The 25130-nt window shown below is 53.6% G+C and overlaps 1 protein-coding gene across 2 annotated transcripts in view; it reads left to right on the forward strand.

The window, feature by feature from the left end:
- Positions 1-237: 237 nt before the first annotated feature.
- Positions 238-25130, forward strand: part of IPPK (inositol-pentakisphosphate 2-kinase) — a 49139-nt gene continuing 24246 nt past the window's right edge. The window contains exons 1-8 of one of the 2 annotated variants that reach the window (XM_047701070.1): positions 245-545; positions 6411-6458; positions 8076-8171; positions 10505-10571; positions 12177-12298; positions 13600-13689; positions 22149-22207; positions 22554-22626. In XM_047701070.1, the coding sequence (XP_047557026.1) occupies positions 465-545; positions 6411-6458; positions 8076-8171; positions 10505-10571; positions 12177-12298; positions 13600-13689; positions 22149-22207; positions 22554-22626 (636 nt within the window). In that variant the 5' untranslated portion in view covers positions 245-464. Of the gene's footprint in view, positions 546-6410; positions 6459-8075; positions 8172-10504; positions 10572-12176; positions 12299-13599; positions 13690-22148; positions 22208-22553; positions 22627-25130 lie in introns of both variants that reach the window. The other variant, XM_047701071.1, reaches the window with a different exon arrangement.

Here is a 25130-nt window from a genome sequence, read left to right on the forward strand (position 1 = left end):
GCCTGGACACCCCTTCCCCGACTTGCGGGGCCGCCCGGCTGGCCCCTTTCCTTCTCCCCGCCCGCCAGATCTCTATCTCCGCCACGCCAGTGCTGGGCGCCGACCAGCCGCCGGCTGCTCCCGCTTGCCTCACTTCCGGCGCCAGGACCGGAAACCTCCTTTCCGGTTCTCAAATCCGCGCTCCGGAAGTGAGTCACCGTGCCAGCACCCAAGATGGCCTCCTGATCATCCGCCGCAGCGATCAATGGAGGAGAAGCGGGCACAAACCCGGAAGTTGCCCGACCCAGCCATGGCAGCCGCCGGGGGCGTGGCTTCCGGCGGCCGGATCCTGGCAGTCGGGGCGGCAGGGTCGAGCTGAGGCCGTGGCTGACAGGCGCTCCTCCCCCGACGGCGGTGGCTGGTGCCCAGGCGGACGGGCGGCCCTCACCTCGCGGCCGCGAGAGGAGCCAGGGCCGTACCGGGGGATGGACGAGGGAAAGATGGACGAGAATGAATGGGGGTACCACGGTGAGGGCAACAAGAGCCTGGTGGTGGCCCACGCGCAGGTGAGCGGCGGAAGGTCGGCGCAGTCCTGGGCCCTTACCCTGCCCCCGGGGAGTTCCGCGATCCCCCAGCAACACTCCCTCCAGGGTCTGTTCCACGACCCCCTGGTGCCCCCTGCCCCGTCCCGGCTAGTTCCGAGTACCCCCAGCAATACTCCCCCGCCCCAAGGGTCTGTTCCACGACCCGCTGGCACCCCTCTCCCGGCGGATCGGTTCTCCCGCACCCCCTCCCCCGCCCCGGGTAGTTCCGCATCCCCCGTATCCGCGTTCCCTCGGGTAAGTTCCTCGTCCCCCCCAGTGTCACCTCTCCCCCCAGGTCGGTGCCACCCTCGCCCAGTGTAACCCACGTCAGGGCTGCGTCCCCCCAGCACCCCCACCGCCACTGCGCCGCACGCGGTGCCATGTCCCATTGACCAGCCGCGATGGGGCGGAGGCTGCGCCGAGAGGCCGCCCGGGGGGGTACCCGGGGTCCGAATGGGGGTCCGGGGAGCTGGAGGAAGCAGCGAAGCGCCGGGGGTGCTGTTATCTCCCGGCGCCAAGGGAGTGTATCCTCCAAGACCCACGGAATTGCTGTGCTCCTGCAGCTGTTGCTAATAATGATTTGTCCAGGTGTTCTTGTTCAGAGTCTTTTAGAATTTAAAGGGTTTCTCTTTCTTAATTCAGTGAGGGGCTGTAGTTTCAGAAAGCGCAATAAGGACTCGCAGGGGAGTGAATCCAGGAAGAGAAGCATGTGGATTCCTGTAAAGCCCCAAACCTCTGACGTTTTGCTGATACAACTAGGCTGGAATGTGGTGGGCAGAGGAGGAGCCCTGGGTGTCACCAAGGGGTTAAGAGCTGGGGAGTTGGAGTCACACAGCTGGGTGCCATCCCAGTTCTACCACTGCCTGGCCCAGGCGCACTTTCTGGATTCATAAAGTGGAACTAGGAACAAAATGCCCATTGTGGACTTGCTAGAAGGTTAGGTGAGCAGGTGCTGGGCAAGTGAACACTGTCATCCCCTTTGGACTTCAGTGAGCGCCCTGACACGTGCCACAGCTCCTACCGGGTGGCACCCTGCTCTGTGGTTGGTTTCTGCGCTGGCTGTGTGGGGTCAGTGGCAGGGGAAGCTGCAGTCACCCAGGTGGCCCCTGTGATCTGCCTTTGCATTTTGTTTCCCATTAGCGCAGTCAGGCAGCTGAAGAACTGCACGCAGGCTTCAGTCAGGATCTTCAGATGAATAATGGGCAACGCTTAACCTAAAGCCCTTCTTTGCGCCGTCTGCTGGGCCCTGTGGTGTTTGAGGGTGGGGCGGGGCACGGGATATTCCAGCACGGGTCCCTTGGGGTTTTGGGTTACTGTTGTGACCCCTGAACCCTTTCACAGAAGAAATGCTCGTGCTCAGTTCCGTAGTAGGCTGGGTAGCGGATCTTCATGTCACGTAAGGCTAAGGCTTCCTTTCGAGTGGGGGCTAATTACCGAGTTGCAAGGGTGTCAGATGGAAGAGCAAGGTACAGACTCAAAGTAAAAGAACATGAGGCTGGAAGCTGGGAGGCCTCTGGGGTGGCCACCATCACCGTCCCTTCCTCCCCACCCCCTCCCCACTAGCCCAGCCCCTCCCCCACAGCTCAGCCCTTTCTCTTAGGGCTTGTGTTTCCTTTCCCTTTTCCATTCAGTCATCAGGCTACACAGGACCTGTGCTCTTCATGCTTATTTTAAGTCGAAATTTGTTCTGCTGTGCTCATTCCAGCCTGCTTGGTGTTAGCTCCTTGTCGCAAGTGGTCTTGTGAGGAAACGTTCCCACCCAGTGAAGTTTCTGACTTTGCCTCTTGAACGTGGAGAGGCCTTCGTGCTTTGCGTGGGCCTTGAGGTGTGGAAAGGAGGGTAGAGCCCAGGAGGCAGCGTTTCAGGGCCCTGCGGTGCCGAGGAGAGGGTGCGCGTGTCGGGGGGAGAGAACAAGTGCTCGGGCTCCCCAGACCCACCGCATTCAGTCCAAGGGGGAGGGCGGCTTCGCCAGTGTTCTTGTGGGTGAGGACACTGTTCCTTTTCAGTTCAACTTTCAGAACTGAGTGTCCTTAAAAAGTGCCACAGCCATCTTTCCTCCTCTCCAGCATCACGACGTGGAGTGCCTTCAGGCAGCCAGGCCCGAGGCCCAGGGTCTGCACTGAAGGAACATGAGCTAGCAGGTTGGGAGGCTTTGAGAACTTGTAGACTGTGGGGCCTGTGTGGGCAATGTAAGACCCAAGGGTTGGTGAGCTCCTGACAGGCTGCTGTCCGCTGTCCGGTGGCTCCTCCGTGCCACGGCGGAGGCCCTGCCTTTGCCATCCTGGGCCTGGCACGGACCCTCTGTGCTGCTCTGAGGCTGTGGCCTGCCCGGCAATGTATGCAGGGGGACTCCAGGAACCCGCCCTATGGAGGGGTCCTGGGCAAGGGCATCTCCCCCGTGGGAGTGCACTGTCCTCCACTGCTGTGGCCCAAGGACCCTGTGGCTCTTCTAGTGGCCTTTCCCACTTGGGCTCACGCTGAGCTGTGGTCAAGCCCTCGGTTGCCCTCACGTGTGCTGCCACATGGGCTTTCTCTCCTTCTCCATCTGCACTCGCCCTCCTCACCTTCTTGTCGGGTGGCTTTGGCCCTGCCCTGTCAGGGTCTCGAGTCTGGCTTGTCACGCCATCTCTGAAGTGTCCCCAGTGGTGGGACCAAGCGGCCCTCCATCCAGCGCCCCTCCCCTGGGGTTTGTCACACCAGCTCCAGGGATGCATTTCTCCCTGTCGACAAGTGAACACGAAATACCTGCCAACCAGAATCTTCTGCAAAAGCGCAGGAGAAGCAGCTCGTTTCTGCCTTTCAGGTTCTACAGCCTTTCTAAGCTTCTGAGGGTGTGTGGGACCCTTTACCTCTGCGACTGTTCTGATGCCCTGGGTGTTTGTCTGGGTCCTGAAGATGCGAAGTTCAAGCAGTCAGGGCCCGTCGCACACTTCTTTCCATCTTGGTTTCGGGATTTCTGGTTTGTGGATCATATATGATGGGGATGCTGCAGACAGAGGAGGGTTGTTCTGTTCTGGGCTTTTTGTTATTTTTTTTTTTGTTTTGTTTTTGAATATGGCATATTCCCAAGTCCTGGGCCACTCCCTTCTTTAATTTTCTGCTGAATCTAGTTCAGAGAGTCTTAACTCTTGGTTGCTTCTAGTGTTTTTGTTTTTTTTAAACAAGTAGTTCATTCTCTGTTTGGAATTTTTCGTGGTGCTCGTCTAGGTCGACACAGCTGATGTGACTTCTTTCTCGGGGAGGCCTCACAAGAGAGTTCTGCATGTGACCCTGCCTGTAATCATTCCCGGGATCACCTGTAGTGACATGCTAGGATTTGTGATTTCCAGCCCTAACCTAGGGGAGCTGAGCTCTGCCTGTCTGGGCCTGGTCTCCCGAGGTGGCTCAGTGGCGTCCCTGCCCACTGTGTGCTTCCTCCTCAGTCCGGACAGCACTTGCCCTGTCGACCAGGAAGGTCCACAAGGCTTCTTTGTGTCCTGGGGAAGGACCAGACGGCCCCACGGGCTCCCCTACCTCGCTGTGTGTGTGTGTGGATGTCTGGGTGGGTCTGGGGGCCCGGAAGGCTCCCCGCAGACCTGCTCTTGCTTCTCTAGGACACATGCGCCGTGCACTCTGTGCAGTTGGGGTCTTTCTTACAGGTCCTTCTCTTCTGGCTGTTGGATTTTCCATCCTTTCAGGGACCACCCAAGTGCCCCTTCTGCCCCACCCCCCAGGTGTCTGGCCCCCAGATGTTGGCCGGGGTTACTCCTCCACTGTCTGCTGCCCCCAACCCCCGGCCCCTGCTTGAATCCATGACCGCATTGGTTCTGTGGCCGCTGTGGGTGCAGACCAGGCAGCTGGAGCTTGGGAAGGAAAGTGTCCTGCCCCCTGTAGGTCCCCTGCTGTCCCAGTACGCCCCTCCTATCTGGCCTCCCTGTGGTGTCCTGCCTGCCCTCTGTTACATGGCTCGCCGCCAGCTTCTCTATGGGGCTGTCAACCCAGCGCCTGTCCCGGCCCTCATCCCCTCTCCACATTGCCGGCTTGGGTTCTGTCACTGGCATTCTGACAGACTAGGCTGTGGCTTGGCCTCACGAGCAGCCTGGTCACCGGGATAGCACCCCAAGGGGTGAGCCTTTCTGTTGTGTTTCTCTCCCTTTCTCGTGGAAGTTGCCTGGTCCCCAGTGCCCTGTGGTCTTCCCGGTGTGTCCTGGGCCTGAGATGGTGCACCTGCTGGTGCCCATGGGCGCGGGGCGGCCTCCCCCTCCACCCCCCATCTGTGCCGAATCAAGGTGCCTTGATTCCACCTGCGGGTTCCCTCCTTCGGGCTTCTCGTGGGCAGCTGGCCCTCTTAGTATGTTGTTCTCTGTGGTCTTTCATTCTCATGTGATGCTAATTCTTGCTGTCTCCGCCCAGAAAATACAGAATATTGGAGGGAAGGTAGTGAAAAGGACCCAGTATTTTCCCACTGAGAAAATAATTTTTGTCACTGCTATGGTGTACTTGCTTCCATTTTATGCTTTTTTTTTTTTAAAGATCTTATTTATTTATTTGATAGAGCACAAGTAGGCATAGAGGTAGGCAGAGAGAAAGGAGGAAGCAGGCTCTCCTCTGAGCAGAGAGCCCGATGGAGGGCTCGATCCCAGGTGCCCCTCATTTTATGCCTTTATTGGGTGCTCAGGAATCCTGTTTTTGTTTTCCGAATTTTCACTCAACCTCAAAGCATCAGCGTGTAGAAAATCCTTTGCCCCCGTGTTCAAGGCTGCAGAGCCCTTGGGCGGCCAGTGTCCCCACTCTGCACGGTCAGACATTCACGTGGCTGCGCAGTTAGGGCCATGGCTTCTCAGGGGGTCACACGTGTGGCTCCCAGGCCATTTGGCACGTGATGCCCCCTCCCCAGCCTGGGACTTCTGTTCCTTTCGTAAGTGACAAGTTGTGACCTTTACTGTGGGCTTTGAGGTAGTTTAATGTGTGTGTGTGTCATACTTCCACTCACTGACTTTTTTTGCTTGTGAAAATCCCAGCTTCTCCGTGTCCTCAAGGGCGTGAGCGCCTGCAGGGCTCTCCTGCGTCAGGCTACAGGGCCTCCCCGAGCCTGTCCCCTTCTCTCCACTTTCCTGGCGTTCTATGCTGGACAGATGTTAAGAAGTTGTCCCAGTTGTTGCTCCCTGGAGATTCTGTCACCTTTCAGACTTTTCCATATAAACTGAGTATGCACATACTTTAAAACTTTTTATTTTATGAACGTTTAAAAACGAAGTGTAGCAAACCTACAAGAAACGTGCCTGGATCGTAAGTGTATATGTAGCTTGATTATCACTGAGTGCAGGGACCGGTGATCCCGTGACTCGAAGTGCTGTGACCAACCCCTTCTAGAACATTCCTCAGGGACAGTCCCACCCATCTGTGCGGTGGTCCCCGGGTCTTGCTCTTACTGGCTTTTGAACTTGACACGAATGGAGCTGTACCCATATGCACATGTCCAGGTGTGTTTAAAGCCCCGTTTGTGCCCTTCCTCACTCACCAGTGCGTGACGACTGCAGCTCTGTGTCTGTGAACATCGGTCTGTGTCCTGCACTCTGAGGTGTGGATGGCATCCTGCTGTGTCCAGCCACCACGCTGTTGGCCCCCGGGGGTTGTTTCCATTTTACTGGGAATTACGAACCACACTCCCGTCTGCAGTAGCTGCGGGCTCCTGGGTACCGTAGTTATTTCTGTGAGTTTGATTCCTGGGAACGAGCTGGCTGGGCCAGAGGTGTCTGATTTTCCTGGTTGCCCTGGGACCCAGGCCTGTTCCCCCTCCCCACAGCCACTCCATGGTCCCCAGGCTTGGGGTGGGCACTGACTGGACTTTGCTTTATTTCCCAATAGCGTTGTGTCGTGTTGCGTTTCCTGAAGTTCCCTCCAAGCAGGAAGAAGGTAAGATTGGTGGGCTTGCGACCCTGTCATTAATTATATAAGAAAACTTTGGGTTTTTTTCCATTGCAGAAGTATTAGTGCTAATTATAGAAATTTAAATGTGACACAGCAGTGGGCACAGAAAGTGGGGTATCCGTAATCCCTGTAGGGCCAGCGTTTTGATCTTCCTGGGTCACTTTAGGTCCCCTGGGAGGGTCTGTGGTTCTGAGTGAGGAGCAGGCAGGGAGCCCCACTTGTGGCCAGGACATCCAGGACCAGGGCTCAGCTTTGCCACCCCACTGGCTCAGTTTCCCCATCTATGGGATCATAGCTGTGACAGTGAGTGGGTGCTACTGGCGGATGGTGGCACACAAGTCCTAGTGGGCGGTGCTGGCGGGGCCCGGGGTTTCTGTTCACTGAGGCACCAGGCAGAGAGCACTGTGGACATGCTCAGCGAGCTGCCTCCCAGTAGTGTCTGCATCCCTCCAGGTGGGAAGTGGCTGTGGTGTGTGTTTGGGGGTGATTAAAAAGAGAGGCAGGGGCCCTGGGTGCCGCCCCACAGTAGCTGGGGAGTGAGGGGTGGGTGGCAGTTGGGTCCCCAACAGGGTGCGGGAGAGATGAGTCCGCTGGTTTGGGGGGCCTTGCCCGAGGGGCAGGCGGGGTGAATGGCTTTGGAAATGAAGGGCCTCGCAGAAGGAGACGAGGGCCCCGAGGGAGAAAGCTGGGGGGCCTCGGGATGGTGTGGGACAGAGGAAGGTGGCCCCAGGCGGGAGAGGGTGTTTCCTGCCTTAGCGGCCTCTGGAGGCGTGTGGGTGTTGTGTTCCTGTGGGATCAAGTGGATCCCAGTGGAGGCTAGAACCTTCTCCAGGCAGCTCACACCACCCCTTCCGCCGAGCAGTCTGCAGTGCCTGGAAAGGCCACGCTCTCTGGATGCCTCTGTCAGCGTTTCTGCTCAGATTTACTGAGGTGGTGTCTTCTGAGGCAATAGCTTGTCTGTATTTTACGAGTGGGACGATGTGCCACCGGCCGCGTGAGTGGTGGGGAGTTGCGTGGGGTCATTCTGTCGATGGAAGAGCTTTCTGTCAGGAGCTCTGTGACCAGGCTGTGGGTGCCCCGGGAGCGCCCCGGGTTTGCTGCGGGGCCTTGTTCCCACGCAGGCTGCGGTCTGTGCACGCTTCGGGCCGTGGGCGGCAGCTCCATGCGCTACCTTCCTCGAGCCCACAGCCTGCTGTCCCCGTGGGTCCTGCTGTCCACCCTCGGCCTGCTGTCCTGAGCCAGAGGGAGGGACTCAGGGCTGATTTCCTTTCTCCCCCAGATCTCATAGCCTGTGGGTTAAGAGCCTCCGACTGGGAAGCAAATATTCTACATTTGGTTGCTGGGGATGCAAATCAGAATGCCTGGTGATTTGGGGCTGGGAGAGATTTTCAAAGGGGCATTGGTTAGGGGCCGTGTCCTGGTGGGAGGAGGGTGGGGGCTGCGGGACGGACATTCCCTCTGGCGGGCCTGGCGGTCTCCGTGGTGAGGCTCCCCTGCCCCCGAGGCCCGGGTATCTGGTGCATATGTGGCGGCGACATGCGGCCCCACGCGGTGCCAGCTGCCCCCTGGTCACTGAGGCCTCCCTATGCTTCTCTTTTACAGACCTCAGAAGAAATATTTCAGCACCTACAGAACATAGTGGACTTCAGCAAAAATGTCATGAAAGAGTTTTTGGGGGAGAACTATGTCCACTGTGGGGTGAGTGACTTTGATTTACGGAGTCTGAGTTCACAGGCACCTTCTGTGTCAGTCATGCCAGGTCTCGGTGATCGTTTGGACCTTAGTGCTTCCTGACGACGCTTGTGTTCAGGTGCTGCTCTCCGGGGCCACATGGCGGTGGCGGGCGGGTAGTCTGACACCCGTCTTCCAGCCAAGAAACGTGAGGCTCAGAGACCACCTGAGCCCCGCAGCTGCTAGGACCCCTGGCCCCCGCCTCCCTGCTGTCCTGAGGGGGGCTCCAGCTTGGTGAGGTTCTTGGGCAGATCCAGATGGCATCCCTGAGCCCTCTGCCACCGGGGGTCCATTGGGGCTGTGGACCCTCTTGCGGGATGGGTCTGCTGTGGGGCTGGCAGGGCGGTGCGGGCTGCTGGCGGGGGGCCTCAGCTGCTCCTGACGTGGGCTCATGAGGGGCTGCGAGTGTCCGTACGACCTGGCCCTGGCTGCCCCAGCTCGTGGTCTGAGAGATGACCTGTCCTGGAGTTGTGTCCGTCTTTTCCACAGCATCCTGCTGGTCTTGTGGGTCAGCCGGGGTGGTGTGGGGCTACACAGGGGCGGGAGTGCCCAGGGCTGTCCTGGTGAGGTCCCCAGCTGTCCCGCTGGGAGCCCCATGTCTCTGACCAGCCTGAATGGTGCCTGAGCGAATGCAGCTATGCTGGCTGCCAGCTTTCTCCTTGAGAGGGCATTTCTCTGCTTCACAGTACGTGGGGGATGCTCTACACCTTTCTCCCAGGAGGGATCCAAAGGGCGGTGGGGAGCTCAGGGTCCCAGCCGGCGGGGGCCTGGCAGGAACAGCATCAGGATGTAGCCCCAGGGCCCAGGGTGTGCTCTGACCCCAGGTGGGGTTCTGTTTGTCTGCAGTGGATAGGGCTCTGGCGAATGAGGTGAGCTCACAAGGTCGCATCCTGGGAATATCCACCCCCTTGACACCTGTCCTCTGCAGGAAGACACTGCCAAAGTGAAACCCACCCTGCTTTTTCTTCCTTGTACCTGGGCCGCGGCACGGCTGAAGTGCAGGAAGAGCACATCTCTGGTCTGCACGAGGGAGGCCGCCTTCGCGTTTGGGCAAAACCAGCCTGAGTGAACAGTGACTGCTGACGCCAGTTGGGGGCGGGGTGGGGTGGAGTCTAGTCCTGGCGAGAGCCTTTCCCTGCCCCCTGTCCTAGCACGAGACGCAGACAGGCCCGTGCAGGAGCGTGAGGCTGGCCTGAGCCATAGGCACACCCATCGAGCCGGGTTTGGGACTGGCCTGGGCCTGTCCCTGGGGGAGCTGGAGGTTAGGAAACAAGGAAGAGGCTCTTCCTGAGGCCTTCAGGTCTTGCGTCTTCAGTACCATGAGGGGTTGAGGCACTGGTGGAATGTTAACAGTGTTGCCTTGCTTTTGTGGACCCAGTTTTCCCGAGGTGAACGCCACTGGGGCAACCTCGACTTCACGTTTGACCTTGATGTGAGGGTGAGGGGATGCTTTTCTCCTGGGAGAGCTTCTGGAAGACTGGACGTGCTGCTCCCCTGCCAGACCCCCTCCCCCCCCCACCCAAGCTGGCCACTCTTTGTCCTTCTCTGCACGCAGTTGCCCTGTCCCTTCGCAGGCAGCTGCCCCTCAGCAGAGACGCTGGTGTGGCTACCCTGTCCATGTTACACTGCCGGGAGAGGACCTCTGTGTTCCTAACTAGTTCTTCCCGACCCGATACTCTGTGCAGGTGCTGGCCGCCTGCCCTGCTGGGAACCGCTGTCCATCCGTCTGTCAGGCAGGATGGTGTGGGTCACGCTGGTTCCGAAGTCGGAATCAAGGGTTGGTAAATGTAGCCGAGTGTTAAGGATGCCTAAAATAGAGCTCATCATAAAATTGGGAATTTTAGGTGGTTTAAAGAAATGCACTTCTGCTTTTCCCCTTGGTGGCTGACCTGGGCCTGACGGTCGCTGTGCTGAGAGCAGCTGAACCCCGGCTGGCTCTGGACGGTCCCGTCTGCTGCTCCCGTGCTCTTGTCATGGCAGGATTTCTTCCCTCACCGGCTGAGCCGGCCCTGTCGGTGTCAGATTGGGTGGGAGCCGGGGAGACCGACTAGGAGGCACCCCTTTCCCAGCAGAAGCCCGCGCTCTGAGAGGGCCTGTTGCTCTGCACACAGACACCTTTGTGTCTGTTTGATCTGGTCGCATCCTCAGGACAGCAGAGCAGCTTGTATTCGTAAATCCACATGCTGAGTAATTTAACATGGTAAAATACGCAGACTGTGAAGTCTGCCATTTCCCCGAGTGTCGGTGCAGGCCAAGCCGGCTCCCGCGGCGCGCTGAGTGTTCCGTGCTTGTTCTTACAGGAAGTGGCTCAGCTGCCTTTAGATTTCGTGAAACGGCTTTGCCTAAAGATACAGTCTGAGAGACCAGGTAAGAGCTCCCGCTTGCACATTCTGTGGGTGATTTAAATATTCCATTTGGAAAATGTTTGGCGCGCTACTCCTGTTAGGCTGATGCATTTCCAGCAGTCTGCTGCCAGAAACCTTATTCTCAGCCAGGACTGCTCAGAGCGCATAAATACGACTCTGGGCGTCCGATGGCCACGTCCCTGCACAGAGCATCTGAGCCGTGAAACGCTTCTGGGACCAAAGGGGAGCGTGGCCTTAGGCCGGGCAGGGTGGCTGCAGGAGTCCCGAGGGAGGGGGTGGGGGCCGCCCAGGCGCCCTGAGTACCGTCTCCCAGGGGTGGGACCCACCTGCCTGCTCGTCCTCCTGCAGGCAGTGGACAGACGGGAATGGCAGTGGGTGACAGCTTCTCCCCATCGCCTCCGTGCTTTTCTGCACAGGCTTGGGGCGGCGTTGACACCAAGCACGTGAGAGCTTTTTGTTTTGGTCAGAGATCGAATGTGATGTCCGTGGCATGGAGGGTGGCCGTGTCGCCTCTCGAAGCCTGGCCAGGCAGCTGGGGGGATGCGGGTGGCCGGTGTCTGGTCCTTCTGTGATTAGGAAATAGAAAGCAAGCAGGACAGTTGTGCCCCAGAGCCTCTGGTTTGGGGCGCTGTGCAAAGCCAGGCTCTGGTGCCGGAAGGAGGCCACCGACATGTCCCAGCCAGGACTGGGTCGCGGCTATTCCTTTCTGGACCAGGGGAGACTGATGCTTCCTCTAGCAACTCTGCATCATCATTTTGTTTTATGGTTACCAATTAAATGTATCCAATGTGACAGTCGCATGAGCTGTCCCTCATTGTAATAATGCCTCGTAATTGGCCTCGTTACGTGACTGGAGGAAGGCTGAATCCCCTTGCAGCCCAGGGACTGCATCCTGGGCGCTGTCGTGGGCCCAGCGTCGGGCGGTGGTTCTGAGAAGCAGCAGTGCTGGAGGGCTCTGAGGAACCAGTTGTGGAGGGGGCGGTGATGCTGCTCCTTCCTCTCAGCTCCTGCACTAAGGGAGTCGCAGAGGCGGGGGTGGTCCCCAAGACCACCCTTCTGGCAACGCTTACACAGTTGGGGGCGCCCACAATGACCTCGGGTCTGATGATTTGCTAGAAGGACCTGAACTCCCCGTTATCTTCATGACTAAGGCTTCTCACAGTGAGGGACGCAGATGACACCCAGACCAGGGGAGAGGCTCTGCGGCGCATCTGTGAGACCCTGCATGCGCTCCCGGGCGGCTTCTCCACTGGGCTTGTGCGTGCACTGCTCGCTTCTCCAAGCAGCAAGGTGTGACCGCACGGAGAGGGGGGTGCCAGCCGGGGTTGGGGCTGGGGCGCACCCACACAGCGGGCCGCCCCTCTGAAGGGGGAGCCGGTTCTGCCGGGCCCGGACCCCTGCTGTGAATCACAGTGTTATACTCGCCTGACTGGGAGCCCCCAGATAAACACAGAGGCTCCTTAGGCGGGGCCCCCCAGGAGCCCGAGGCCATGGCCTCTCTTGGGCAGGGCTGAACCTTCCCCCACAGGAGTCTGCCATGTTGCCATTGGTCATCTCATCTGTCCTGTGCTCGTCTCTCAGGTCTCTTCTTGGCTCTGTCTTTCAGAATCTCGCTGTGACAAGGACCTGGACACTCTCAGTGGCTATGCCCTGTGCCTTCCAAACTTAGCCAGACTTCAGACCTACCGTTTTGCAGAGCACCGGCCAATTCTGTGTGTGGAGATCAAGGTGAGCTTGTGGCAAGGGGAAGGTGGTGCGGGGCAAGGGAGCAAGGGTCCGGACTGTAAAGCCGCGAGTCTTCTGCCTGGAGTGAACTTTACAGCACAAGTTCTTGGGGTTCCCCACACTGGGCCTCACGGCCCCTTCCCAGCCCCCAGCTCCCACAGACTGGGCTTGCTTCCAGCTCCTTCTGTCACCTGCACCTTGGTGCTCTGCTTCCTCCCACTGGCCAGACCGTTAGATTTAGGCCCGTTCCTGGTGCTCTGATGTGGAGCTGGCCGGTGGCCACCGGCAGAAGCAAGTGTGTCAGGTTCTGCCTTCCCCGTTTTCCTGGGAGGGTACTGCTCCCTGGGCCCCTCCTCACCTCCTTCCAAGCTGTGCCCCTTGGCTGCTGGGTGACCCTACACCATACTCCAGGAGCTCTGTTCCGCTGGGGCCGGTCTGATTGGTGGCTCTCCGCTCCTTTGCTTCCTACTCAGGAGAGACTTCCCCAGAGGCCCAGAAGCTGGTGTGACTCTCGGTGGACGAGGGCCAGAGCCTGGCTTTAGCTCTGCTGCCCACTGTGCCCATGTCCCCCTTGGGAAGTCTCCCAGAGGTCCCAGGCCATTGTTTGTCCCCTCCTCCAAACTTCTGTGGCAGTGATTCCTGGGTCACTCCTGTGGCCCTGAGCACTCACACCCCCGGGGGCTCCGTGTGGACTGATGTCCTGCCTGCCGACCAGAGGGCGAGTGTCCTGTGTCTCAGATGACAGGCAGCATCGTCTTCAGAGCCCCAACACTGTGGTCTTAAAAGGTCTTAAAAGATGGGGGCGCCTGGGTGGCTGAGTCGGTTAAGTGTCCAACTCTTGATTTCTGCTACGTCATGATCTTGGGGTCACGGGGTTGAGCCCTTTGTCAGGCACTGTGCTGACTGTGGAGCCTGCTTAAGATTCTCCCTCTACCCCTGTCCCCATTCCCTGGCCACGTGTGCACAGGCACACGCTCTCTCAAAAAAATAAATAAAAATAAATCAAAGATAGTAACAGAGCTGGGGGCTGGGGCAGACCCACATTAGAGGCTTTCTGGTCGCAGCCTGTCACGGAAGAAATGCGAAGCTGCTCTGTGTTGTGCTTGGTCTAGTCCGTGATGGAGGCCGTGATGGAGGCCGGGCAGGGCGAGGACTGGGTGTGATGATGAGGGCGGGGTCCCTGCCCACCGGGGCTGCGGATACAGCAACTCTGTCCCGCGTCTCCTGTATCCGTTCCATCGTCGGGTCTCCTGGAAGGTGTGGGACCGGTCCCTAAGTGTTCTTTCCGTCCTCGTGTCTTGCAGCCCAAATGCGGGTTTATTCCTCTCTGCGGCGCTGTGACGCACGAGCTGAAGCACCGCGTGTGCCGCTACTGTATGCACCAGCACCTCAAGGTAAGGCGCCTCAGTGCGCGCAGCCTGGGGGGCCCCGTGACCCCCGGAGCTGAGGCATCAGAGAGCAAGGCGGGGACACTTCTTACTGGCCTTCTCTTTCATAAGTCGTTCATGTTCACCTTTTTTTTTCCAAATTGAGGTAAGTTCACAAATCTTCAGTTCACCCGTTTAAAGTGTGTAATTCAGTGGATTTTAGTAAATTCGCATGATGGTGCTTCCATCATAACTGACATTCCAGAATCACTTCGTCACCTCCCAGAGAACGCTGACCCCATCGCAGTCACTCTGCAGTACCCCCTCCGGCTTGCCCTTGTGTATTGGCCTCTTCCGGACGTTTCCTGGAAATGGAATCGTGCATCCCATGGCCCCTTTGTGACTGGCTTCTCCCCCCGAGCAGCATGGTTTTGGGCTTTTAGCCCCACTGCAGCAGGCTTGAACGCTCTTGCCTGAGTGGGACCATCTTGTCGATCGCTCCTCTCCTGGCACGTGGGTCATTTCTGCCTTTGGGCTGCTGTGACCGCGTGCGTACATGTGCTTGTTTGAGTCGCAGCTTTCCGTTCTCGCGGGCTGCGTCCTAGGAGTGGAATTGCTGGGTCTGTTTGATTTTTTGAGCAAATGTCGAGCTATTTCCTCAGCTCTTGCACCATTTTGTGCTCCCACCAGTGGTGTCTGACGGTCTGATGGCTGCACACCCTTGCCAGCCTGGCTGTTGTCCCTGTGTGTGATTGCCGGGGACCCTCGGGGTCACTGTGGTTTCCATCTGCGTTTCCCTAACGGTTCGTGACGCTGCAGACCTTGTCATGGGCTCATGGGCCATTTGTATGTTTTCTTTTGAGATATATTGGATCAAGTCCTTTGCCCATTTTTGAATTGGCTTATTTTGTTGTTGTTGAGTTTTAAGGGTTCTGTGTATATTTTGGATATAATCCTTGATCAGTTCTGTGATTAGCAAGTATCTTCTCCCATTCTGTCAGTTATCTTTTCACTCTGTTGATAGTGTCCTGTGATGCACAAATGTTTTTAATTCTACTGAAGTTATAGTTCGTTTCTTCTTTTGTTGCCTGTGCTTTGGGTGCCATAGCGAAGAAATCATTGCCTCATCCAAGGTCATGAAGCTTTTCTCCTCCGGTTTTGATCCATTTTTGTTAATTTTTATATTTGAAGGGAGGTAGGGGTCCAGTTTCTTTTGTATCTGATTCCAGTTTTCCAGCACCATTTGTTAAAAAGACCGTCCTCTCTCCGTTGAATGGTCTTCTTATCAGAGGTCTTTTGGCTATAAGTGTGGTTCCATCCTGGGCTCTCTGTTCTGGTCCATAGGCCTGTGTGTCTGTCCTTATGCCGGCGCGGCCCTTTACTTAATTCTGTAGTTTTGCTGTCAGTTTTGAAATCAGGAAGTTTGAGTCTTCTAGCTTTGTTCTTCTTTTTTAAGATTGTTTTGGCTTTTTGGGACTCCTTATAGTTACATATGTATTTGAGGATTGGGTTTTTCATTTCTGCAAAAAAAAAAAAAAATTATTGGGATTTTGACAGAAATTGCAGGAACGTGTGGATCACTTCGGGTGGTATTGCCGTCCTTACAGTATTAGGACTTATAACCCATAAACGCAGGCTGTCTGCCCACTTACTTAGGACTTTTATTTTATTTTTAAAATTTTTTAAAAGATTTTATATATTTGACAGAGATCACAAGTAGGTAGAGAGGCAGGCAGAGACAGAGAGGGGGAAGTAGGCTCCCCGCTGAGCAAAGAGCACGATGCAGGGCTCGATCCCAGGACCCCAAGATCGTGTCCTGAGATGAAGGCAGAGGCTTAACCCACTGAGCTACCCAGGTGCCCCACTTACTTAGGACTTTTAAATGTCTTCTAGCAACGTTTTATAGCTTTGAGGGCACAAGTCTTTCACCACTTCGGTAATTGTAGATAATCTTTTAGGATATTGTAAATATGATTATAAACAGAATTACTTCTTTAATTTTCTTCTTAGACTATTTAATGCTGGTAGCATAGAAACACAACTAGGTTTTTTTTGAAGATTTTATGCATTTATTTGAGAGAACGAGAGAGCGAGCACAAGCAGAGGGAGAAACTGACTCCCCACTGAGCATGGAGCCTAACCCCAGGGCTCGATCCCAGGACCCTGGGACCATGATCTGAGCTGAAGGCAGATGCTTCACTGACTGAGCCAGCCAGAAACCCTGAAACATAATTTTTGTGGGTTGATCTTTTACCCTGCAGCTTTGCTGAGTGGCTTTTCTTGTCGATTCTTCAGAATTTTCTACGTATACATCATGCCATCTATGAACAGAGTTTTATTTCTCTTCTAATTTGGATGTCTTTAGCCTCTCAGTTTCGTCAGAGAAACCAGCTGGGGGTTTGGGGATCCCCTGAATTGCAGATCCCTGTGGGAGGCATCACCACCTTGCCTGTATCCGTGTTCTGTGCACACAGGATGTTTTTCCATTTACTTAGGATTTTAATTTCATTCAGCGGTATTTTATAGTTTCCAGGGTATTAGTCTTACATGTATTTTGTTAAGTTTATCCTTAGGTGTTTTATTATTTTGGAGGTTGTTGTGAGTGGTATTTTTTTTTTCATTTCATTTTTCAGGTTATTGCAGAGAAATATAATTGATTTTGAAAATACATAGTGTTAATTGTGGTGAAAGACACATAACATAAAACTTATAACCATTAAGCTACATGGGTGTGCAGCCCTCACCACCGGCCATCTCCAGAACTTCTCATCATCCCACACTGCGACTCTGTCCCTGTTAAACAGCTCCACGCTTCCTTTCCTCAGCCCCAGGCAAGCCCCACACCAGTTTCTGCCTCCGTGGATTTCTCTACTGTCGCTGCTTCCGTAAACAGAATTATCCAGGATTCATCCTTTTGTGACTGACTCATTTTACTTGTTCTCAGGGTTCATCCACGTTGTGAAATATGTTGGAATTTCCTTCCTTTTTAAGACTGAATAATAGTCTGTTGAACATATATACATATATCACATTTTTAATCCATTTATCCAGTGGTAGACGCCGTGTTGTTACTATATTTTGGCTTTTGTGAATAATGCTCCTGTGAACACGAGTGTGCAAATGCCTCTGAGTTTGCTTTCAGCTCTCATGACTTTTTACCCAGAAGTAGGATTGTTGGTCACACGGGGACCTTGTTTTCTGCTGTTTTCCACAGCACCTGTGACATTTACATTCCCTCCAGGGCATCTCAAAATCTCACTTTCCCCGCACTCTTACCAGCACTTGCTGGTTTGTTTCCTGATAGTAGCCACTCTAATGGGGGTGAGGTGACAAATGTAGTTGTTGTACTGTGATGCCCGGTCACCCCTGTTTATTTGCTCTTTTTTTTTTTTTTTTTTTTTTTTGTGGTGGTAGTTTTTTGGGATTTTCTGTACACATGATCACATCACTTGCAAATAGCGATAATTTTACTTTGTTCTTTCTAATCTGGGTGTCCTTTGTTTTTCTTCCCTAATTCATCTGGTTAGCATGCATGTTCTTTCTAATCTGGGTGTCCTTTGTTTTTCTTCCCTAATTCATCTGGTTAGCATGCAGTATGATACCGTGTAGAGGAAGCAAGAGCGGACATCCTTATCATGTTCCTGATCTCAGGCAGAAGCTCTCAGTTTTTCATCACTGAGTGTAGTATGACCATGAGCTGGTCATAGATGCTGCTTTTTCGTTGTTTTTTTTTTTTTTTAAATCCTGAAAGAATGTTAGATTTTGTCCTCCATCTATGGGATGATCAGGGGGTACTTTCCTCTCCATCAGTGTAGTCTGTTACATTGATTTTTGTATGTTGAACCACCTTTGTATTTCTGGGGTAAATCCCACTTTATTATAACTGTATAATCCCTTAAATGTGCTGCTAAATGTGATTTGTTAGTTTTTACTGTTTTTATTGAAGGTTTTTTCTTAAGAGATACTGGCCTGCTGTATTTTCTAGTGATGTTTTATCTGGTTTTGGTACCAGGGTGATAACTGGCTTCATAGAATGACTTAGGAAGTGTTCCCTTCTCTCCCTTCTACTCTAATTCTTTGGAAGAGTTTGACTATCAGTGTTGATTCTCCTTCAGTCATTTGGTAGAATTAATTAGTGAAGTCATCTGGTCCTGGGGTTTCCTTTGTTGGAAGGTTTTTGCTTACTGATTCAGTCTTTTATTATTCTGTTCAGATTCTCTTACTTCTTCCTGACTCAGTTGTGGTAGTTGTGTGTTTCTAAGATTTTGTGCATTTCATCTAATTTGCTTGTTCATAATATTCCTCTAAAATTCTTTTTTATTTCTGCAAGTTTGGTAGTAACATCCTTTATTTCATTTTTTTTTTAAAGATTTTTTTTATTTATTTGACAGAGATCACAAGTAGGCAGGGAGGCAGGCAGAGAGAGAGAGAGAGAGGAGGAAGCAGGCTCCCCGCTGAGCAGAGAGCCCGATTCGGGGCTCGATCCCAGGACCCTGAGATAATGACCTGAGCCGAAGGCAGAGGCTTTAACCCACTGGGCCACCCAGGTGCCCCTCATTTCTTTTTTTAATCATTTTTCTTGATCTAGCCAAAGGATTGTAATAATTGTTGATCTTTTCAAAGAAACAACTTATGGTTTTGTTCTTTTTCTTCATTTTTTTTCTCCCTGTTCTTCATTTCATCTGTCCCTGCACTAATCTTTACTATTTCCTTCCCTCTCTCTGCATTGGATTTAGATTGGCCTAACTTTTCTAGTTTGTTAGTGTAGAAATGTAGATTATTGATTTGAGATTTTTTTTTATATGCATATTTATAATTATAAATTTCCATGTAATTCCTGCTCTCTCTGCAGGAGAGCGCATTGGTATGTTGCATTTTCATTCTGTCTCAATTTTCTGATTTCCCTGTGGATTTCTTCTTTGACTCATTGATGATTAGGAATGTGTTTAGATTTCTCATATTTGTGAGTTTCTCTCTCTCCCTCTCTCTTTTTTGCTATTGATTTCTAATTTAGTTGCACTGAGTTTGGAGAATATTTGCATGACTTCATGCCTCCTGGAGAATGTTCGTGTTCGGTTGATCAGAAGGTGTGTTCTGCTGTTGCTGGGTAGAGTGTCCTATGGATGTTTGTTAGGTCTGGTTGGTTTAGAGTGTGGTTCAAGTCATCTGTTTTGTTGACTTTTTCTACTCAATCAGTAATTTAACATCTTAAGCTAAACAGTCTAGCTCAGTTAATACCAACTTAATTTCACTGTTGTACAAAAACTCTGCTTCTTGTAGCTTTGTTGCCTTCTCCCTCATAAATTAATCTTTATATATAGTTATGCTTGTCAGTACGGATTCCTGGCGATTGCCGTGTGCCATACGAGGGATATTCTATCTTTAAAGGGGATAGGATAAAAAACTTATAAACAGAATATATTTATATTGTCTTTTATGTTTATCTAGCTGTGTAGTTCCTTTACTGCTGTGTTGTTTCTTCACATGGATTCAGGTTACTGTCTAGTGCCCTTTCGTGTCATCCTCAAGGTTTCCCGTACTATTTCCTGAAGGGCAGGTTAGCTAACAACAAATTTTTTTTTTTAGTTGTTTATCTGGCAGTGTCTTAATCACTCCTTCATCTTATTTTATTTATTTTTTAAAAATTTTATTTATTTATTTGACAGAGAGAGTGAGAGAGCACAAACAGGGCAGAGCAGCAGAGGGAGAGAAGAAGCAGACTCCCCACTGAGCAGGGAGCCCGATGCAGGGCTCGATCCCAGGACCCTGGGATCATGACCTGAGCCGAAGGCAGAGGCTTTAAGCCACTGAGCCACCCAGGTGCCCCCACTCCTTCATTTTAAAGGATAGTTTTGTAGATGAAGAACTCTTGGTTGACAGTTTTCAGCACTGAGATTTTCCTGAATGCCTGTGACTAGTAAGTCTGTGCTGAGGGGCTCTGTGTGCATACGGGGCCCACCCTCAACACTCGGCATGGCGGGTGCTGGTGGGTGCAGCTTTACTTAGCCTTCACTTCCTCAGAACCTCAGATCAGCAGAAGGTGAGGATGTTTTAAGGTCTTTCCAGAGCCTGTGCATGGCCTTCTAGATGGCCAGGTTATGCTGGAGGTTTCTAAAGCCTCTGTATATCTCATTCCTCAGCTTTTTCTTTTTTCAGCTTTAGGTTAGTCTAATTGTTTGCCGTAACTTTTTATCACATTGTTACCCACTGTCTTAGGTAGCCATGAAGTTAAACAATTGCCTCTGACCCTTTTCACAGACACCTCTTGGGAAAATGCCCCTTTTGCACTTGGTGAACTGAATCAGGTAACAAAGATGGGAAATCAAGAGATAGTTGACATAATGACCATTCTTTGGCAATGAGGGTTTGGAGAAACTCGTGCCCGGTTCAGCCCCCTCTGGTGGCTGGCAGGCTCCGTTTTCACCAGGAGTGGGGGTGTTGATTTTTAAGGTTTCCTTGGAGCTAGAGAGAAGGGTGGGAAGAGAGCATTAAAAATGCCACAAAGCTCACTATTCCTAGATTTGGCCATTTTTCTTGAGTAAATGCTCCCAGATTGTTGCAAGCCTTTGGTTAATTTTCAGAATTCTGAAATTTTGATTCTGACAGTTTTTGCCAGTTTTCTCTTTGCCCTCACGGAGGAAAGAATTTCCAGAGGTATTCATTCCATCTTTTTTTTTTTTTTTTTTTTTTTTTAGATTTTATTTATTTATCTGACAGAGAGAGATCACAAGTAGACGGAGAGGCAGGCAGAGAGAGAGAGAGAGGGAAGCAGGCTCCCCGCTGAGAAGAGAGCCCGATGCGGGGCTCGATCCCAGGACCTGGGATCATGACCTGAGCCGAAGGCAGCGGCTTAACCCACTGAGCCACCCAGGCGCCCCTCATTCCATAATTTTTGCTAACGCGCTCCATCTTTGTGGTGGTTTTTTTTTTCCTGTTGTTGTTGTTGTTTTAAAGCTTTTATTTATTTGACAGAGAGAGATCACAGGTAGGCAGAGAGGCAGACAGAGAGAGAGAGAGAGGGGAAGCAGGCTCACCGCTGAGCAGAGAGCCCGATGTGGGACTCGATCCCAGGACCCTGAGATCATGACCTGAACTGAAGGCAGAGGCTTAACCCACTGAGCCACCCAGGTGCCCCCATCTTTGTGGTTTTAAAACTTTCCAGACTCTTCGGGAAAAGATGGTATGTCAGCCATTCCCTTTAGGAGATGGTCTTCATTGTCACCATTCAGTTGATGGCTATTTTAAGACTGGTTTTTACTGTGAAGCAATACCTCTGCATTTAACTGATAAAATATGGGATTTTCCAGAGGTAACCCATGTTGTCAGTTGGTACATCCTTCCAGACTTCTCTTGGTGCCAACACAAATAATACATGTTATCCAGGTGGAAATGAGATGATGCCTTTCCCACATGTGTTCTGGTGCGTGCTTACCTGTACATGTACACATGTACTTCTATAAAGCAAATATGGGACCTCGCCATATATAGTCTTTTTGTTAATTGCTCTTTTCACTTAACTAACCCTTGAGGATTGCTTATTGTGTATCCTTCAAGGCTTTTTCAATGTGTATTTGGATATATGCACCTATGGAGGCCCACTTTCTTTTTTTTTTTTTTTTTAAGCAAAGTAACATCATTTTCGTTTATGCAGATTGCCTTTTTCCTTGAATAAATGTTGGTGATTTTTCGTTTTTGCCTCTTTCTGTAAGTAGCTGGATATCTTTCATTCATTCCATCATGAGCATGCAGACTTCTACTTCCTGGCCCATGAGAGCAGAAGCCTGCGAAGTTGTTTCCAGGCCTCACTAGTACAGTCAGACTGCAGTGAACGTCCTTGATCTCATGACTCCTCATAGGTTTGCCAAGTCAGGGGATGCCCACATTGACATTTGATGGAGGGGTGCCTGGGTGGCTCAGTCGTTAAGCGTCTGCCTTTGGCTCAGGTCATGATCCTAGGGTCCTGGGGTCGAGCCCCACATCGGGCTCTCTGCTCGGCAGGAAGCCTGCTTCTCCCTCTCTTACTCCCCCTGTTTGTGTTCCCCCCTCTGTCAAATAAAAAAATAAAAAGTCTTAAAGAAAAAGAAATTTTGATGGAAACTAGCAAGTTGAATTTCAGAAGGTTGTGCCGATTTATCTTCTCCCCTCAAACATGAAATTATGAGCCACACCCTCCTCTTCCTGAATATTACAGTTATAAAGATTTGTTCATCTGATGACCAGAATGTGGCTTTGTCGTTTTGTGAGACCATGTGCTGCCACTGCCACTACCCCTGCTCATGGGGAGGGCTGGGCCGGCAGCCCCCTGAGGCTCGGTGGGGGGACTGAGGGTCCCTGGGGTGGCAGTCAAGCCCTGGCCGTGGCTAGTGACAATGTGCCCCTGGAGGTGCCGGCCTCCACGGGGACCTTCTGCACCCTCGTCCTCTCACAGAGCGTGGGCCCCGTGCTGCCCCAGCTGGTCATTTATGGCGCTTGTGCTTTCTTAACAGGTGGCAACCGGGAAGTGGAAGCAAATAAGCAAATATTGTCCCCTCGACCTCTACTCAGGGTAAGAGAGCACTTCTCCTTTGTCCTCAGGGCCTTTCGTGGGGGTGGAGGTGCGGGGGAGGGGGCCACTAACCGGCAGGCAGCCAGGGTCCTGGGCAGAACGCAGCGTTCTTGCCTGGGGTCGGCTCAGCTGTGGGAGGCAGCAGCTGGGGAGCGGAGGGGGGTTGGGGCAGTGAAGGGGGGCTCCCTGAGAAAGGCTGGGGGCATGTGGCTCCTTAGCCCCCAGAGCCTGAATGAAGCCTCCAAGCAGCCCACATAGGCACGTCCCCTGCGTCTGGTCCCCTGAGCCACAGGCAGGTGAAAGCAAAGGCTTCTTGTAATTCTATCCGTAGTGTCTTTCTTTTTAGAAATAAGCAGAGAATGCACTTTGCCTTGAAGAGCCTGTTACGGGAAGCTCAGAACAACTTAAAAATATTTAAGGTGAGCGTGGCCTCTCTTCCGTGGCGTTTCAGCAGAAGGCAGTGGGTGTCTACACTGGGTTGGGCCAACTGGTGGCGCTTTAGTCCTGGTAGATGCGGGCATCTGGGCTGGGGCTGCCTTGGTGCAAAGTGCTTTGGTCCTCTCTAAGCCTCGTCCTGCAGGCGTGGCATCCTGTGACCCCTAGAGTGTGGGACGTTAGCTCCTGGGCCACCAGGCGGCTTTGGCTCCCTGGATGCACACAGCCCAGCTCTGGTCCCGGGACAGGACGGCCCCGAGTCCATCAGGCTGTGTCCCAGGGGTCCCTCTGTGCACCTCTGAGAGGGCGGCCACACCTGGACCTTGGTTTGTGGGTGATTTAGGGAACGTGTAATTCCCTGATCTTGTCAGTGAGTGAAATCTCAGCGGCTCTGGGGCTCCTGGCCACGTGCGGACAGGCTTTTGCACAAGGAGTGGTCGCCCTCCGGCTCCTTCTCTGCCATCTGTGGGCTCCCTGACCCGACTCCCTGAGACCCTGTGGTCGGCTGCAGGCAGGGGCAGGGTCTCCGTGGAGGAGGGCAGGGGGCAGGGCAGGCCCAGAGCTGGAGGAGGGTTCAGTGTGGCCTACGTTGGAAACGTGTCCGCTCGGGGCCTCCGGCCATTTCCTTTTCTTCTCTGCATGGACACTGCCCCTTGCCCCGGCTGTGTCCCCAGTAAGCGGTTTGTGTGGCTCTGTGGCCCGGTCTGGGCTCACGAGCGCTGTGTCTGCGTGGAGAAGAGGGGCTTTTCTGTCCGGACAGCCTTACGCCCTCTGCGTCCTACTCCTGGTGGACGGCGCTGCTCTGCCCACGGAGGCCCCTCAGACCAAGCTGGGGACTGTGGGCAGGGAGGCTCTTCTTGACTTGGTTTCCCCGATCTGGCTCAGAAGTCTGGTCGGAGTGAATGGGCTTGAGCCCGTCTGCCTCCCCCTTCCCAGAGCTAGAGGAAGACCCTTTTTCGCGGCAGTTTTTATTTTTAATTGTTACAAAGATGGAAGAGATTTTCCATTTCCATCCCAAAGATGAATTCTCTTTCCTCTGAGGATTGATTTGGAACCTTTAGTAGGGTGGGTGGTTTTCCCAGCGGATTCTTCGCTGACCGGGCCTGCCCTGGGGCCGGGATTGAGAGAAGTGACATGCATGGCTTTTCAGAACACTCGCTGGAGTGACAGTGCGCATTCTGGACGCGCCGTCGTTGCTCTGGAGCCAGGCTTTGGTTTTCAAGGTCAGGTGTGGGCTGTTTCCTGGCTTCGGCCAGTACCACCACTGCCCGCTCTGGGAGCTTCTTCCCTGTGTGCCCGAGGGCTCTGCACAGACCCCAAAGCTGTGGCCCTGTCTACCCAACCTGGACGCTTGTGAGACGCGGGGGACATGGTGCCTTGTCATGGAGCCGGGGACGCTGGCATTCCACTGATGTCACAGTCATCTGTCCTTGCGTGGAGTTTGGACCCTGGGGAAAAGAGGGTTCCGCTTTCTCAGCAGCTCCCAGGCCTGGAGGGGGGACCTTCATGGGCCATGGCTCCTGCACCAGACCACGGTCCCAGCCCCGGCCCCTCTCTTGGTGGCAGCCCCCAGTGCCCGGTTTCGCTCAACACTTCGCCTTGGTTTCCTTCCCTACCAGGAGCTCCCGCGGGCCCTTTGCCTGGCACGCCTTCTTCCTGTGTTGACCCATCTCGGGGTCAGTTTTCTCGGGATGGCTTCCCTGGCTCCCTTGGCCAGCAGTGACCTCAGTTGTGTGCCTCCTGCTCCGACATGTGACAGGAGACCCCCCGGGAGGCATCATGCACACCCCTGCATCCCAGGGCCCGGATGAGGGACAAATGCCCAGTCCACACGTCATGGACTGAATTGAAACCCACATGCCACCTGGGGACAGGGCAGTGACTGTCCTCCTCTGTGCTCCACCGGCCCTCACGGTTTCTGTGGTCTGGAATTGAGCAGCTTAGTTGGCGCTGCCTCTGGGTGCCCCTTGAGGCCGTGTCCTCTCTGACAGTTTGGCTAGGGCCCGAGGCTGGGCTCCCAGGATGGTGTCCTTAATGGTGTGGGCAGGACGCCTTGGTTCCTGGCTTGGGTAGGGGGTAGCGGTGGGTGCCCCGGGGGCTGCTGAGCGAGGCATTGTGGCTTGAGAAGAGCGGCTTGAGAGGGAGGCCGTAGCATCTTTTATAACATGGTTTTGCCAGGACTGGGCTGTTGTTCCCATTCCACCGTGGGGAGAGGGCTACACGCTGTGAGTGCTGGGACCACTGGGGACTGGCCGGAGGCTGCTAACCACACCATGCCTCAGATGAGGGAATCAGGGGACAAGGAATGGTCACTTTGTCATGGTTGGCTGCTATTCAGGCGTGTGGGGAGTGGGGTCCCTCAGGGGTCACAGGGTCAGCGCACTGGGCAGCCCTGCTCGCAGCTCTGGGAATGCTGGTGGCATGGAAGTGTCTTTGACAGACTTGGTTTCGAAAGGCAGGATGGCCTTGGGGATGATATGGTCCATGC

The sequence above is a fragment of the Lutra lutra genome, chromosome 13 (genome assembly GCF_902655055.1).
Source record: "Lutra lutra chromosome 13, mLutLut1.2, whole genome shotgun sequence".
NCBI classification, from domain to species: Eukaryota; Metazoa; Chordata; class Mammalia; order Carnivora; family Mustelidae; genus Lutra; species Lutra lutra.